At 45.8% G+C, this 16,500-nt stretch overlaps 2 protein-coding genes across 3 annotated transcripts; both read right to left on the bottom strand.

Annotated features, from left to right (window-relative positions):
* Positions 1 to 395: 395 nt before the first annotated feature.
* On the bottom strand, positions 396 to 5,140 carry TNFRSF14 (TNF receptor superfamily member 14). 2 transcript variants are annotated; one of them, XM_062593379.1, is made up of 7 exons: positions 4,607 to 5,140; positions 4,069 to 4,194; positions 3,289 to 3,444; positions 2,783 to 2,873; positions 2,094 to 2,272; positions 1,760 to 1,776; positions 396 to 1,164 (listed from the first exon to the last, which is right to left on the bottom strand). In XM_062593379.1, exons 1-7 carry the CDS (start codon positions 4,785 to 4,787, stop codon positions 1,060 to 1,062), a joined length of 855 nt encoding a protein of 284 aa, XP_062449363.1. In that variant the 5' UTR covers positions 4,788 to 5,140; the 3' UTR covers positions 396 to 1,059. The 2 variants fall into 2 exon arrangements, with proteins under 2 accessions (XP_062449363.1, XP_062449364.1); XM_062593380.1 differs by having other exon boundaries at positions 4,769 to 5,140.
* A 9,310-nt stretch (positions 5,141 to 14,450) lies between these two features.
* LOC134150016 (transcription factor HES-5-like) lies at positions 14,451 to 16,066 on the bottom strand. Its single transcript, XM_062593476.1, has 3 exons — positions 15,954 to 16,066; positions 15,592 to 15,772; positions 14,451 to 15,468 (listed from the first exon to the last, which is right to left on the bottom strand). Exons 1-3 carry the CDS (start codon positions 16,014 to 16,016, stop codon positions 15,227 to 15,229), a joined length of 486 nt encoding a protein of 161 aa, XP_062449460.1. The 5' UTR covers positions 16,017 to 16,066; the 3' UTR covers positions 14,451 to 15,226.
* Positions 16,067 to 16,500: the final 434 nt, after the last annotated feature.

Raw genomic sequence — 16,500 nt, 5'->3', positions numbered from 1 at the left:
GCTCTCTGTAGTTCTGCCCAGAGTTCCTTTTGCACTCCAGGCAGCACAAGCTTCTCGCTGTGTCACTCTGATGCTTTCATACTACACCTCAGTATCTCTTCCCCTACTGCTCACAGCATCAGCCCCAGGTCTTCCTCCAGGCCTCCCACGGCATCCACCATCTGTCTTCTCCACGACCCTTTGCATCTCTTCCACATCTCTTTCCGTATACAGGTCTTCACCTCAGGCTGAGCTGATAAATAAAGCATTATCGTCTTCACCAAAACCTTCCTCAGAAATCCACTTGCATCATGTTGTTCTCTAACACTTTTCCCTAATAGAATGCCACTAACCAAGAAACTCAGTGTTTCACTTGTTCAGCTAATGGGAAGGTTCCTTTACAAGGACAATGCGACTTCATTGTTAAGAACTTTATTTCTAGACATCATGTTCATGTGAGACCTTAACTTTTTTTTGCTTTAACACATGGCACAGATTCAAGCAGAGGTGACTAGCAAAAGACAGTGAGTGTGTACATTTCATTCATGAAGCGTGATTAAAAGCTACCTGTTTCTTTCAGTACCGGATTCCTTTTCCCATCAATCTTCACTTTTTAAAAGGTAAAATATGTACAAAATTAATTTGGGAAATGTGTTATGTAGATGTTATATAGTGTCTTTAAAACAAAAAATATATATATAATCTTTTTCCACAGAGACATTTTGGAATAATTTCCTGCATACCAAGTAATTACTGTCCAAGCTGTTAAGAAAGAAAGAAAGAAACTCCAGGTATATTAATCAAGAAATGCCTGAAGCACCACACAGATCACTATTTGATAAAGTGAGGGTGAAAAGGAAGGAGCTTAAAACTTCTGACGGTATTGACCAGTGCTGTGTCCTTGATCACTCAGCTCTGACGCTTTAGAAGATACCATTAGAGCTGGCTATTTCCTGAGCTCCTCTGGAGAGCCTCCTTTTTATTTCCAAGTCAATAAGCTGTCTTCTTCCTAGTGAACGTTTGGGAAAATTTTTCTTTGCCATCTCCATTGACTACAACAGTTCAGACAAAAATGGCTATTCAGGTATTGGCTTCTTCAGAATTGGCACCAGTCTCCTCTGCAGGAACAACTGTTTGATCCCCATCCTTCATGGTCCTTATCAGTGCCTGACCCTGCTGTCCACTCTTTAAAATATGACAGAGGAAAACAGAGTATGAAGAGTCAGCTTCTATTAGGCAAATGCCTGCAATTTTCACTACTAATAGCTTGAGTTCTCATTTGCTACTTCCTTAAGACCAAGAGTTATTATTGGTCCTCTCTCAGATCAGAAGTGCAAACTATACAGTCCATTCAATATTTTTCCTTCAAAACACGACCCCATCTTTTACACAAATCTCAGATTTTGCAAATAGCTTTTAGGAACTTTTAGAGGATACACAATGTCATGGAATGGAGAGATAAATAAGCACAGTTGTGTAAGACACACTCCTATTTTTCACTAGGAGTCCATCTCCTAAATTGCTTCGGACAACCATTCTTAGACAATGTCATGAGATAATGACAGCACTAGGACTAGATCCCAAGTGCCCTAACGAGAATCACATAAAATGAGCTTATACTGCACTGCCATGAGGATTCTGGAACTCACAGACATTCCCCTTCTCCGCAAGCTCCTCCAGTATACGCTGAGCCCACAAAACACATAGCACATGCAAACACTAAACACCTAAATCTAAACCTATTTCAGATTTCAACATATGAAGAAAAGAAGTTACTCACCTCTGATTCCTGCACCGCTGCAAAGAAAAGGTAACAGTCTCGTCAAAATGCAGTAAAATGAATTTTATACTAATGCATTTTCTGATCATGTTAGCTTGTCCTTAGATATATGTACAAGTGGTTCAGTGGAGAGCCCGCAAGGGCACAACCTCTAAGGGAGGCATCAGTACAACTGGTTAACTGTGGCACACAGAAATGGTGCAATTTCCCTATAGATCATCTCTAATTGGCTGTTAAGATTAGAGCTCAGTATCTTCTAATGACACAAAGACTACTCTTCAGAATAGTAACTATTGCAAAACTACCTCTTTAGACATACGCTATTCTTACTTACGTGGCATGTAATTTTTCCTCTTCCTCCTTTGCCAGATATACATAAGGCCAGATGCAACAACAACTAGTGTGATTCCAGCAACAGCACAAACAATAACAGTAACAGGGTGGCAATTTGAACAAACTGTATCTGAAGAAGGCGTCCCTTCCTTTTCCTGTACGAGGCCGTTCTCCTTAAGCCTGATATGAGGAAAGAAACATTCTCATTGGAACATGTCAGCAAACTTCACACTATTTTCATCACACCCCCCTATCCGGGGGCATTCACAAAAGCTCTGTGACTTGGTGGCTAAACAAAGAAGGAGCTGACTTGTACCTCTTCGCTTTAATACACGTAAATGCAATTTGGTTCTCCTTGGAAGCAAACTCTCATCTGTTCTACGGGACACATCTACTGAAACCCAGGTACCCGGAGGAGTGCACTGTTCCTCCTGGGTCCAAATCAGCCCCACAGGAGCTCTCCTGTGGGGTGATCATTTGGGACGAGGGCCTGAAAGCTAAATCTGTCATGTTAATGAGTTTGTAAGCAAGAGCGAAGTTAAGTTATTCCCAAGAAAGGGGGGCAGAGACATACGAACAGCATTCCATACTCAGCGCCTTACTGAAACAGGCAACCGCTGCTTCAAAAAAAGCACTACGCAGGCTCAACAGTTCATGAGAACAGTCCCACAAAGCGTAACAGCTGCTTACCCAGGCCATGGTGTACAGTTATATGACATGTTGGCTGCTGAGAAGGTTCCAGGGGGACAAGCTTCACATACAGTGTCAGTGGTCTTTGTGCCTATGAGGGAGAAGACAACAGGATTTACACCTACACAGATGACCAAAAGGAGCTTCAGCTCAGCATGGTCTCTATAAATTACTGCAAACTCTTCACTATAGATAAAATCTCACATACTTCCACCTTTACATATGGAAAAATGGATTCTTGGCCACATCAGCTACCTCAGCATCTAGGACGTAAAAGGATTCTGCAAGCTTTCAGCTGTGCACTCTTCCTCTGAAAGACAGTTACAGTCGGTACGCTGCGTAGTAGAGATCATCCCTAGTGTGTGCTGGCCCTACCCATTCTCGTTGACTCTTCAGTACTTTTTTCTGGATGAACTGACAGCCAGCTTCCTCATAATCAAGTTCCAAACTCACGCTGGAAGAGGAAGGTTTTTCTTTTGGTCATTACAGGTGCTATGTTGGCTTACCCCTTTCTTTCACCATAGTGCCAGGAAAGCAGACAGTGTAGCGCTGGCAAAATTCACAGTCTTCAGTCCCCAAGTAACTGCAGAAATATCCTGGGGGACAGCCACATACTGTGTTCTTCGTAGAGGTACATACTGTTTCTGGCATCAGATTGGCTCCTAAAAGAAATTCACGTGTACAACCACAGTATTAACATAAGTAAATTTAACAGCTACAAGAACAAAAATGTACATTCAACCTCACATCAATGTACTGGTGGAGAGTACCAGAACTAATAGAATTAGTGAAGGTAACTCCTTTTTTTTTTTTTTTTTTTTCTTTTTTTTTTTTTTTTTGGATGTATGAAGGGAGCCGCATTCCAAAGGGAGCCACAGCATCGTGTCACATTCACATCTGCGCTAAGCGACTTACACGGCAAAAGCAAAATACTCCCAATTCAGCAGTTTCTAGATTAGCTGCTCAGGAAGGAGGAGCCCACCTTATCTCAGGACTCAGGACTCCAAGACAGCTCTTTAAACAGCATGCTGCAATCTAAAGCAGCCTTCAAATTTTATGAAGTAGGCTACAGACCATTCCTCCAATGGTGTCAGCTTCAGCTCTATGTCAGTTTTGCCTTCAGTCCCCATGTAAATAATTACACAGTCTACACAGTGACAAGAGCCTCTCTATACTTTAACTAAATCATCAAGAGACTGGGGGGAGAAACGGAAAGGTTAAAACATACCCAAGAAAGGCACAAAACCCCCCTTCAAACTCAACTGGTCCTTTATCATCATCCTTACCTTTATCACACAGTTTACATTTCCTGCAGTGTTCTAGACCATTTGGGTGATCTGTGTATGTATCCTCAGCACAAGGTATGCATGTTGTGCTGGAATTTGCGGTACAATGCTTGAAAACCCGAAGTCCTAAAAAACAAAACGACCAAAGAAGTGACTCTGTTAGCGAAGACTACACGGCCAGGGACTGACACCAGCATTTAATCATGCCACTAGGTAAAACACAAGGACCTCAGAAACATCCTAACAGCAGATGCAGTTGCAAAGATAATCCTAAAACAAAAACTAAGACCCAAAATGAAAGCGCTATTTCAAGAGAAGCTTGAATGCAGGCTTGAATGCAGGCTGGGCTGATGCTCACAGATGTGAGCTGCAAGGTATCGTCAGGGTGCAACAGGCATAGACAGCTACAGTAAAGAAAGCAGACCAACCCAATGACGCACAGCAGGGATCAGGGTGCCTGCCTGAGAAGCAGATGCGGTGAATCAACAGTTTAAAGTCACAGGATACAACTTTAAACAAAGAAGCCATATTTACATACCAGCAGCGCACATCGGGCAGCACTCAGCACCTATGGCATATTCTCCTAGCCCACAATCCAGACCATGCACGTGATCCAGTTGCGTTACGAGGAAAATCACAAAAATCTTTAGGCAAGTCAAGAAGGAATTTCCACTTCGCAGGTTGCCAACAAAATGCTCACCTATCAAAACCACTGCCATCTTGAGCAAGGGGATTCTTGGTAACACATGGCACTGGCCAGCAATACGAGGCTTTTAGCTGAAACACCCCGCCCTGGCCACCACCCCTGCCAGGGCTCCTAGCAGACTCCCCTCAACCCCCCGTCCTTCAGCCAGCCGTGCCTCCATCTCCAGCCAGCCCTTGCATCCCGGGAGCACACACTCGGAGTCCGCGCTTCGGCGCCCTGCTCAGAGAACACGGGGCCAAGCCGGGGCGAGCAGAGGCTCTTCCCTCCCGCGGCCCCGATTCACCACTCATGCGATGAGCTCCGCCGGCCGCAGCTCCGCCGCCCCGCGCAGAGCCGCCGCCCCGCGCAGAGCCGCGGCCCCTCGGCCCAGGCGGCGGAAGCGAAAGCGAAAGGGAGAGAGCGGCGGGGCGGGCGGCGGGTGCCTCCGCCCCGCGGCGCGCAGCCGAGGCGCCCGGGCCGCCGCGCCCGCGGCTTGCCCGGCCTCTGCAGCACGGAGGCCGGGCAGGAGACGCTCCGCGGGGCGGGGGCCGCTCGGCGAGGCGGGGGCCGCTGCGCGGGGCAGGAGACGCTCCGCGGGGCAGGGGCCGGGGCAGGAGACGCTGCGCGGGGCGGGGGCCGCTCCGCGGGGCAGGGGCTGGGGCGGGGGCAGGAGACGCTGCGCGGGGCAGGGGCGGGGGCAGGAGACGCTCCGCGGGGCGGGGGCCGCTCCGCAGGGCAGGGGCCGCTGCGCGGGGCAGGGGCGGGGGCAGAGGCCGGGGCAGGAGACGCTCCGCAGGGCAGGGGCCGCTGCGCGGGGCCGGAGCGCTGCGAGCCGCGGTGCGCTTCCCGATTCCCGCAGCACCGCTTTCTCGGGCTGCAGAACAAGGAAGATGCCGCAAAGACTGTGGCAGTGAAACCGTCGGGTTCAAAAGCTCCAAACTTACCGCAAAGAGGCGAGGTGAGATAGGAGGCGGTGCTTTCCTCCGTTTGTGAAAACATGTTCACAAACCTGTGCCACACTGACTGGAAAATAATCGGCTATTGAGAAAAAGAAGTTGCAGATGGGTAAGGGATAAATTATTTAGCCTAAGAGCAAAATGAAGAAGTCTGCCGTTACAGTTGGTCAAGTTCCTTCTTGTGCTGTTCATGTGTTTTCAGTCTTGTCTAGACTTCTCCGAGCAGCTGCACGAGAGGTCCCCGGTCAGTTCAGACTGGCAGCAGCCAGCAGTGCCAGTGGAAGAAGTCTGGCTCTTTTCCGTCCCATGGCTCCCGTGCAGCTGCAGGAGAGCAAGCACGCGGGAAGCGAAGCGCAGGTCGGAGGGTCTCGTACAGCGTTAGGGCCAGGCCTGGCTTCCGCAGGTTGTTTCACGGAGCAGCAGCAGCGCCGCCGGCCAGCTTGAGGACCGAGGACCGTTGCCTGCCACGCTGTCGCGGGGTGGGGTGACTTCCCCCGGACCAGACGAGGCGGGGGCGGTGCGGGGAGTCGAGGCTGGCTGCGGCGGTGCAGCAGCTGGCGGCTCCGGCACGCGCTCGGAGCGCTCAGCGCGGCTGGCCGGCGGTACCGTACACGAAGCACGAGCCTCGTTCGACTCCAGGCAGTCCGGTCCCTCACTTCGCTGTTTGCTTGCCAGCTGGTTTGAAAAGGATGGGCTGAGCAGGCTGTTTAAAGAGAAAGCACATATTCTTAAAACTTCTCTCAAAGACCTCGAGCTGCCTAGCATCTTGTGGTGCTGGCGGTTTTCTTCACTAACTTACAGCCTGCAGTACAAATACAAGCCATGCGTATGGGATGAGAAATACTGACGTTTGATGAAAAGGAGGGAGAGCTGAGTAAGGCTCCATGTCAGTTATTTTTAGGTGAAACTATTTTGGATGCCAGGTACCTTCTGGCATGTGAACACATAAATGTTCTCTCAAGTTTTCACTGCTAACAACCTAGTATAGGTCTGCACGTGATGGCCAGAGTCCCAGGGGAAATGGTTAACAAAGGACTTTTTCCATCGTTAAGGTTTCCTTAATCTAGAGTTAAGGACAGCACAACATTTAGGGAAAAAATAGTTCTTCCACTTTGACCAGAGTTCAGGCTTTTTTTCCACATTTCTAGGGATAGGCTGTTCACTACTACCGTTCCCAGTTTTTTGACTGATTCCCTTAGGAGCTTGTGTGCCAAAATCCTGTTGCTGCCATTTTGGTTTTTCAGTAGGCAAATGCTCAGGACGTGTACATAGGTGCTCTGAGGGAAGATTTTTTCCTAGTGTTGATGGAGGCCATATATGTTGCTTGCTCAACTTTTCCCCTGATTTTCAGATGATTATGCTAATTTATCTTGCTATTTGGGATGGAGAAAATAAGCAGAAGGAAAGCGGTCTGCTTTAGACTTAAGAAATGGAGAAGTACAGTTCTGAAAACATTAACGTCAACCTTTTTTACATAATGACAGAGCTTGGGGGTTTCTGGATATGGTAGCTGAGGGACAGAGTTACTTTTCTCTGCTGTAAAGCCATCACAGGTGTTTTCTTGACACAAGTTGATTTTACTGTACTGCAGCTTCTTTGGTTTCCTACACATCACTGCTTTTCCACTTCTTCAGGTTTCACTGGATGCTGCGGATTGTGCTTCGCTGACGAATGAAGGCTGCTGCTCGGCGGATGGGGGAGGCTGAGCTCGCTTAGCCTTGCCCGGGCACGGGTTCGCAGTTGAAATTTGCTGGTATTGCAACACAGTTTTCAGTGTTAGAGTCCCCTCAGGCTGTTAATGTAGAGAAATGCTGCGTTAAGTGCTGGAGGACAGTAGTTATTGTCATCACATGATTTACTACTGATTTGTAGGGTGTAAATAAAAAGAAAAAAAGAGCCTTTTAGGACTCTGAGGCAGGCAAAGTCCTTACTTTCCTTGTTCATGCAGCTATTCCTCCCTTCATACAAGTGCACACCCCAGGATCTTTCTTCAAGGATTCACTTTTGGACATGCCACGTATACACATAATGTTCCAAGGTATCCCAGAGCTCTTGGGAAGCTGTGGAGCATCCCTCTAAGTCTTGCAAAACTCCGTAGTGGAAGCAACTCAGTGAAAGTGGCTCGGGCTCTGTTTATCCCCACCATGGCCCAGTGCAGTACCATGCAGGGCAAGGTACCTCTGCCTTAATGGAAAGTTAACCCTGTTCAGAATATGCTTGAGTACATGGCCAGTGAGGCCGGCAGGGCTGGGCCATCAGTGCGCTGCAGTGCTCTGAAAAATGGAAAGCCATCACCTTAAATTCTACACTCATCGAGCTGGTGGAAGGACACGTCCGCCAACCACTTCTTGATCTGTCTGTTTTTATTCAAAAGGCACATCCTTTCCTCTGATGCGACGTGGAAAGTCCACTTGAAATTGATGGGTTTAAAGTAATGAAATAAAAATACTTCAGTGGTAATTCTAAGAGCACTATCAAGGTCCAATTCAGTAGCCAATTCTGAGACAAGGCCTAGAGAGCAGAGGTGGCCATTTTCGTGAAGAGCTAAACATAGACTCACAAAGGTTTGTGCTGGCCATTTGCAACTGGGATTCATTTGCTCTTTGCCTAACCAGCGATGCACCAGCCAAGTGAATATCTGTGAAGTGTGGGTGGAGCCCTCAAGCATTGAAAACCCCAGCCAGAGATAACAAGACACCACAAAACCTAGAAGTCACCTATATATTTGCCATAGTTTGTGCAAACAGGAAGTGGTGAGGGACAAAGTCATAACCAAGAGACCAGAAGAGAACACGGTTCTTGAAATTCCAGACAACATCTGCTGCACCATAAAGACCTCAAGTAAAGTGACACTCTAGGGAATTGAGGAGGCTGAAGGATTTTGCTCTTGGCAGTGTTGTTGGCAAGAAACAGTGCCAGCTTGGCTGTTCACATTCATCTTTTCCATGACCCTGGTCCTAAACAGGAGAAGCCAGCCAGATTCTGAAGGGAGCTTGCTTTAATTGAAGAGGAGAAATGGAAATGAGATTGAGGAGACCTACATTTTTATGATTTTAGATCTTGTATGTGACCTTGGACAAATTAAATAATCTCTGTTCCTTAATTCTCCCCCCCTCCACCCCATAAAACAGAAATAATGCACATTTTCTTCCTTCGTTTTACCTTCTCCGTGCATTTAGATGTTATGCCTTATAGGGCAACAGCTACCTCACCTATGAACAACACCTAACATGACCTTGGACCTGTAACAAATGCAAGTATAAAACCTAGAACTTGAACATGCCTGCTACACTTACGTCTCAAAGGAAATACTTCGTATTAGCAAAATACTCAGTAAGATTTAACTTACTCTTTCTGTGGTTTTAATGCACAAAACAGAAAAAAAGTATTCAAAAAAAAAAAAAAAAAAAAAAAAAAAAAAAAAAAAACCAGCATGCTTTCCAGAAGCAAAAGGTAAACACTAAAGCTGTTAGGCCTTTTGTGTCTTTGGTCAAAGCCTTTAGTGTATACCTCAGAGGAAGGGGAGATGTTTTTCAGCTCCACACAGTTAATTGCAACAGAATCAAAGTCAAAGAAACGCTTCGAAGTTACATACCATGACTGTGCCTTACCTCCATCCTCATAGCCAACTTCTGTAAGGAAACACAAGCACAGTTAGGGAAATATGCACCGGAGGGCAACACAGAGCTGCTGTATTTAGCTTCTGATGTGTCCTTGATCACTGATCAGAAGATTAAGAACCGCCAGTCTGGTACTATAGCTGATGTGATTGGTAGAAGACACGGGGTGGCTGGAAGTTAACATAGCAGCAGTCTTCTCCTGCTTTCAGGTTATTTTTAACTGCCTATAATTTTACCGGTCTATTTGCTTTTTTGGTCTAAAATTCAACAGCTGTGCAACTCTCTCTCCTAGGAAAATATGAATAAACTCAATGCAGCCTCTGTTTGAGGATGAAAATAGGTACATTTCCTATTGTGATCAAATATGGTGCAACTTAAAAATTCTGTAAGTGGAATTTCTGAGGGCAAGTTTCCCATGGCTTTATATCTCATGCTTGAATTATTTTGTGCCTAATTAGGTACGAGCTCTCATCAAAGCTTTTGTTGTAGTGGAAAGACTTTAATATTTCCTCTCCTCTCCAAATTCTTTAGTACATAAAAATACAGGTGACTTCAAGTTTCAGGCTTTCCCTCAGGAAAATGGCACCTTGAAATCTTCCTCTCTAAATTTGGGACCTGTTTTCCCCAAATTTATGGGAACATAATACTCCTGAGACCTCAAGCTCTCTCTCAGGTTTCATTTAAATTGCTGATCAGACTCAGCTTTTTTGTTGTGTTCTTGTTCCTGTTTCGGTAGCAGCACCAGCATAGCATCGTGCATTTCTGTTTCCCCAGGCAGACAGCATGAGACCGAGACAGACAGCATGACTTTGTTAGACGCGTCAGAGGGCTGAAGAGGCATGCTGCAGCATGCGGCAGAGACCAGGCAGTCTGTTCCAAAGTGCTTGTGGCTCCCCTGCTCTTGTACTTTTGCAGTGAGCATCCCAATCAACAACTCCTGCAAGGAGTTACTGCAGTTTGCTGCTTCCTCCTTGCCCCAGGAACACTGCGTAGTTCCACATGGCTGTTATAAGACATTAGCATAAGTTAAGTAAGGTTAACTCCTACTTGCCAACACTCGTGCATGATTTCCTCAGATAACAAACTGAAATATTGAGTAATTTCCGTTTTGAACTGCACTGTGTAGTTCACATGACGCTGGAGTCAGTAGGTCCTGTGACCCAGCCGTGTGACAAGAACATCTGATACCTGAGGTAAGGCAACCCCAGCCCAGTAACTGGAAATTCTGGTGGGGTGTTTGGGAAGTTCTTCATGCATGTCCTTGCCAAGGAACTTCCTTACGGCAATGGCATTCTGCAACATGGAAGGCAGAGCCCAAGTCAAGGCTAGAATCCAATTTCATTGTTAGAGGAGAAAGAGGTGTGTGTGTGTGGTGGGGAAAGTAGCCCTAGAACTATTTGGGCAGGGGATAAGAAGAGATTAGGTCGAGACCAAGAGGGAAGTCTGTTCCATGGGGCCTTGGTACTGGTAGGGAAGGGCAAACGACATCCGATTTTGTTTCTAGTGTAGATTGTATTTTGTCTGCCCAGCTCTGATGCTTTTAGGAGAGTTCAAGTTTTCCTTTGCAGGTGGGAACTAAAAATGAACAGAATTGCAAGCACCTTTATCATTTATAGTGAGGCTTCTCCAACTGTTACTGCTTAGTTGCTGAGCTGACAGAGGCCAGCGCCACTGTCCCATCTGTAGCCATTTGAACCTTCTCACTGCTTCCAGTCCAAAGCTCTGGTCCCAGGTCAGGAGTCCTGAATCCACTGCAATTCAAGGTCCAGCTAATCCTGGATCACGTAATATACTCGCATATACTTTCAGACAGAAGTTACAGAATATTTCCAAGATTGCTTTCACATTAAGAGCGCTGGAAGATCTGGGCAACTGTCTATGATACAGATATCTCAGTATGCAGGCTAGTGACCCATACTTAGCTTTTTTTCTGGCTGGAAGATGGAAACTGGTTCAATTACTATCGCACGGTTGTATAGTCAGCTTTGCATCCAGATGCCTAAGAACTGGGCCGGAAGTCTTTGCAGAAGACCTTAGCTGCTTCAAGAAAGAACTACAGACTTCTGCATCTGTGCTGTAATGCAAGCAGCTTACAGGCAGCGTATCTGTATTTGGAGAATATAGACTAGCATGGAAGACTGTGCAAACACTCATCTTCCAAAACAGGATGCACCAACTACAAAGGTGGTATGAGTAATGCTGAACCTCCATCCAAAAAGACTCAGTAAAGTTCTGCCCCTTTAAAAAAAAAAAAAAAGTAAAATGTGTGTAGGGGAGGGCATTCGAAATGCATTTTCAATATCATTTTGGTCTGTGGCCATCCTACACGTCTTTCAGATGTCATTCCCCATTTGTTTTTTTCCAGTGCTTTGTTTCTTTTCTGATGTTGTGACAGACCTGCATAAGCCACCTGCAAAAGTGTGGCTAGCAAAAAGAAAATCTTCCCTAGCGTATAGAGTGAAATGAAATGGCTCCAATTTAAGGGATGTTAAAGGCAACAGACAGAAAACTGTTCTTTCCAACTTTGATTATTTCTAAAGCTCTAACTTGAACACGAGCATCAATAAAATTGCTATGATACAAACATCAGTATTAATCAATGGTGCCTTTTTGAAAAGACCTTAAATGTGAAAATGTTGAGTTGTGGGGGCATCTTATGAGCAAAACCTTTAAGTGCAGATGCAAGAAACAGATCTGTAAAGTCCCAAGTTTCACAACATCAAGTAGTTGCTTAAATTAAATTACTATACGATAGCTCAGGTTCTAGCATGAGATATGATAGAAAATAGCTTAGGCAAAGAACTCTATACAAGATTACACAGGTGAATTTTTAAAGAATTCTATTCTGGTACTGCTAGAAAAAAAATAAACACTTGATACATCATTTTCATGCCTTATCAAATGTCCTATTTATCTGTTTGCTGTACAAACAACTGCAACGTCACACATAGAAACTGAGGGGTGTAAGACAGTTTATAAAGACTCCAGCATTCACTGACATCTGAACATTTAAAAAAGAAAAGTTTCATGAAACATACATCTGTAAAACCCTAAAAACTTTGCTTGAGTCGATTTCTTTATTGCTTTTGCAGTTGAGTGCTGCTGGCCCAAGGGGAAATGTTTTTACAGTAATTGTGACCCCTGGTGGATATAAAAAAAAGTTAAAATATCATTTACAAACTCTGCAAGTGCTTTAGCTTCATAAGATTGTATTCCTACTGCAATACTAAAATTTTTATATATCATATGAATATTTTGCTGTAAGAATATCTTAATTTCATAGGCTGAGCACAGTTTTGTGTGATACAGAAGTTTATATAGCAAGATCTCGGTACTGCAAGCCAATTCACTTTCGAGATGATAACAACAACATTGTGTCATTGTTACTGTTCCTATTTACATTACAGTAACATCTCAAATCCCAAAATTAAATTAGGGTATCATTTTACAAGATACTGTGAAGAACTTCAGAGTAATAGAGAGCCCAGAGAGCAGTAAGCTGCAGTGCCCAGAGAGAGTAAGCTCTGCACTGAGCTGTAAATAACTTCCCTGATCTGGAGGCAGAATGCGGATGTTTCCTACTGTGGTAGTGTATAGACTTTTTTTCCTCTCTCTGATGGGATACTGCTGTTTCATAAGTCCCCGCCCACTGCACGAAAGAAGGAGAGCTGTTCATTTAAGGCATGCAACGAAGATGAGTGTCTTGGCTATTCCAGCGAACCAAGATCCTGACATTTCTAAAGACATCCTCACATTAACACTTAACAGAAACTTTTTTTTTTTTTTTTTTTTTTTTTTTAATGTTAAGCACCTAACATTTAACAATTCAGAAATTACTACCTGGAAAGAAGAAGCACCACAAGTCCTTTTTCCACCGCACTGCACTGTATAACGAGGGGCGAGATCAGCTCCCATCCCTGATTAGAGTCAGGGTCCCGACCCGTCAGAGGGCCCAGAACAGTGCATTAGTGTTGCCTGCACAGCTACATTGCTACCTGGGGAAGCAAGCGAATGACAAAAAGTGCTGAGGAAGGATGAGAGCCTAAGCTAGGCAGGTTTCTCGCTTTACTACAAGTTTCCTTTGTCATCTCAGGCCGGGTAGATATACAAAGTGTATTTTGCTGGTCTGGGTATATCTTCTGCTTCTATGTTGATACCCAAAGTAGTTTTAAATTAGCTACCTTTGGTAGAGAGTGAAACTACTACTGCACAAAGCTGGGTGCGGACCTGCTGCCTCACATCTATTTTCCACCTGTGTCTGTGTGCGGGAGCAGAGAGAGGTTGCGGGCGGTGCTGAGGCCGAGCTTGCCAGAGCCACACTGCAACAGACATGCAGAGGACACGACTGCGAGCTGCTTCAGAAGCAGCTGCCCAAGCTCCGGCAAGGATTCTCAAGTAACTGTAGTTTGGACAGGCACAACTGCAGCAACCGTGCAGTCACGTCCTCTCCAGAGTGGCACTTTCCCATCCACGGGGGCAGGAGCTCCACGGCCACGCCATCGCCGCTGCGTGCCACAGCGAGCGGAGCCGCGGCACGGCTCTGCCCGGGAACCCGCGGGGAAGCTGGCTTGCCCTTCTGAGCTGCCAGCGGGCATTACAGGAGTCAGAGCATGGCAGAGATCTAGTCTGCTTCCTCTCAGCAGCAGGTGAAAAGAAAAATCACGCGGAAGGATGGCTCTAATTCCACCTGCTACTGGCAGCAAGACCAGATGGCCAGGGTTAAGGCTTAACTATTCAAGTAAGAAGATTTGTTATGGCTTTTTTTTATGAAAGGAGGGGCAATGGCTAATGAAGCTCTCCATTTGATTCAGCTGATAGAATCTGTGTGAGAGTAGCTCTTGCTTACTCCATAGGTAAAGGTTTAAGGGACTCCTGTGATGGCTGTTGTGAGAATACATACAGCAGATAAGAGCTCCTTTCACTTTACAGAAAACCTGCTTCTTTGGTGATAACATATTAGTCTTTTTCAGAGGTTCAGGTGACTGCACATCCTTCAGATGGAAAGGACCCAGGCAGAAGTTGCACACAAATGCATTTTTATTGCTCTCTACGAACACCGAGACACATACACAGTATGCATACAAGCCATAGGGCTGTCCCAGTAATGGGAGAAACACCATCCACAGTGAATTAAACCACTCAATACAGACAAAAGTCATTATTAATACGAAAACGCTAGAAAAAGCATAGCTTATACCCAAAATGTATAACATCAACCAATCAAGCCTTTTATCTACTATCCTTTCTTTAACATAAAGCAGTAACACTTTTTTTTTTTCTAAAATGAAAAAAGCAGCAAAACTGTAGAAATATTCCATGCAGTTCCTAGCCTCTGTTCATCCATCACACTTTGTATACTAAGACTATGAAAAGGTCATTAAGGAAAAACCATAACAAAACAAAAATGATCTTTGATTATTTATAAGTTGTAAGCAAGTGGGGAAAACAGTGTTTAACCAAGTGTGCATGAAGCAAGGGGTGTTCTCTAGAGTGACTGAGCAAACAAGTGTTCCTACTCAAGGCAGAGCAAAGCTGATGGCCCTTACAAGCAGTACTAGAGAAATCTCTCCTACAGCAATTCCTGTCTGTCACAACTGCAACATCTACAAAAATACCTCCTTCATTATGAAGACATTTGCCCTCTGACTGGGCGACATGCTGTGCTCTGTTATCACCAGTGTCTACACAGCATTAATACCACTCAACAGAATGCCTGAACTTTTGCCAAAGGATTGCATAAAAGTCAAAAGTATTCCATTCTTTCCACACATTAATAAAATACATGGGAAAATAATATTCCCTACGGAAGAGAGGATCAGAGCTGGACTATCAGATGCAGTCAGATCCTTCCTCTGGACTCTACAAGGCAAATGTCCATTAAGTAAGGACTTCTCTGACTACCAGGGCCTCCAGAGAGCACTGACGTCTTTTGGAGATCCTTGCTTCGGGGTGCTGTGATTGCCAGAAGAAAAGGTAAACTCTGGAGCAGCTGACTGGCTCTTCTGGAAGTGGCTTAAAAGTTTGGTCTGTGTTTCTGTTTGGACTTTATGGAGAGAGAGGAAATGGAAAGCTTCTTGCAGACATCTAGAGTAGCCCTCTCTGAAGTCAAACTGAGAGCTTTTACGGAAGCATCCTGCAGCTAGAAAGGGGAAGAAAAGAGGAAGGGGAAAGAATAGTTTAGAGCAATTGTTCCTGGCTAGACTTTCGTTAACTGTCATGAATTTACAGTAAGCTACAGAGACCAACAAAATTCAATACTCACTCTTCATCTGCAGCTGACTCTGCTGTTTCAGGTAGCTAACAGTCATCTCTAGGATGTCGGCTTTCTCCAGCTTGGAGTTGGGCTGGTGTCTCTGGAACTCCTTCTCCAGGAGCAGTTTCAGCTGCTCGATGCTGCTGTTAATCCGGTCACGGCGCATTTTTTCCACCACCGGCTTCCTGAGCTACAAAAAGCAAAGGAAAAGAGACTTATTATTAGAAGGATCTTTTCTCTTCCATTTCATGAGACTACTAGTTGCACATCACTATTCCTAGATGATATGGGCTGGTTTCTCAGCTGATGTAAAGTGCTGTGACCACAGCTGAGAGTTTGGCTCCATGCTGCCTTGCTGTGCCTGTACTTACTTTATTCTTCTCTTTTGCTGTCAGCAGAGTGTCAGGCGCCATGAAAACAGTGCTGGGAGCCATTTGTCCTGAGCGAGGAAGGAAGACCTCAGAAGTGTGGAAGTCCAGGAGACGCGTGTTGCGGGAAGCCGGCTCTGCCCCACTTTTATGCTGTGAGAGCTCCCGGAGCGCCGGTGGGTCTCCGGCTTGGCTGCGTTTCCCACGCTCCGCAGCCAATGGGGAGAGCTGGGGGACACAATAGAAGAAGCGTCTCCTCTTGCACGCCCCGTTGCCGGTGAATAGCCCGGGATAATGACCTTCTCCCAGACGAGCAGGTGGGGAGTGCGTGTTCGGGGAAAGACCGGGACGAGAATCACGCGTCAGAGGCTGGGAAAGAGCCGGCCCTCGGCGAGAAAAGGCTGCTGGCTAACGCCACCGATCAATCGCATTCGCTTCACACGTGTTTGGGAAGGGAGAGGTCGGGGGCTGATGGCGGGAAAGAGACCACTCTGTGCAGCTTTGCTGCGGGGGGACGCCTTCCTCTCTGAGGACCCGCAGAGGCGCACGC

Source organism: Rhea pennata, chromosome 22, assembly GCF_028389875.1.
Source record: "Rhea pennata isolate bPtePen1 chromosome 22, bPtePen1.pri, whole genome shotgun sequence".
Lineage (NCBI taxonomy): Eukaryota > Metazoa > Chordata > Aves > Rheiformes > Rheidae > Rhea > Rhea pennata.
The sequence above is the reverse complement of the archived record's forward strand: the minus strand, read 5'-3'. Positions and strand labels throughout refer to the sequence as shown.

Bases quoted from the DNA above. Each gene is read 5' to 3' on its own strand.
- LOC134150016 (XM_062593476.1), bottom strand. From the start codon at position 16,016: ATGGCTCCCAGCACTGTTTTCATGGCGCCTGACACTCTGCTGACAGCA. The intron at 15,773-15,953 runs GTAAGTACAGGC...TGCTTTTTGTAG, and splicing joins CAGCAAAAGAGAAGAATAAA to CTCAGGAAGCCGGTGGTGGA. The intron at 15,469-15,591 runs GTGAGTATTGAA...TCCCCTTTCTAG, and splicing joins GAGTCAGCTGCAGATGAAGA to CTGCAGGATGCTTCCGTAAA.
- TNFRSF14 (XM_062593379.1), bottom strand. From the start codon at position 4,787: ATGGCAGTGGTTTTGATAGGTGAGCATTTTGTTGGCAACCTGCGAAGT. The intron at 3,445-4,068 runs GTAAGGATGATG...AATTTCTTTTAG, and splicing joins ATGTAAACTGTGTGATAAAG to GAGCCAATCTGATGCCAGAA. The intron at 2,874-3,288 runs GTAAGCCAACAT...TCTCCCTCATAG, and splicing joins CACTATGGTGAAAGAAAGGG to GCACAAAGACCACTGACACT.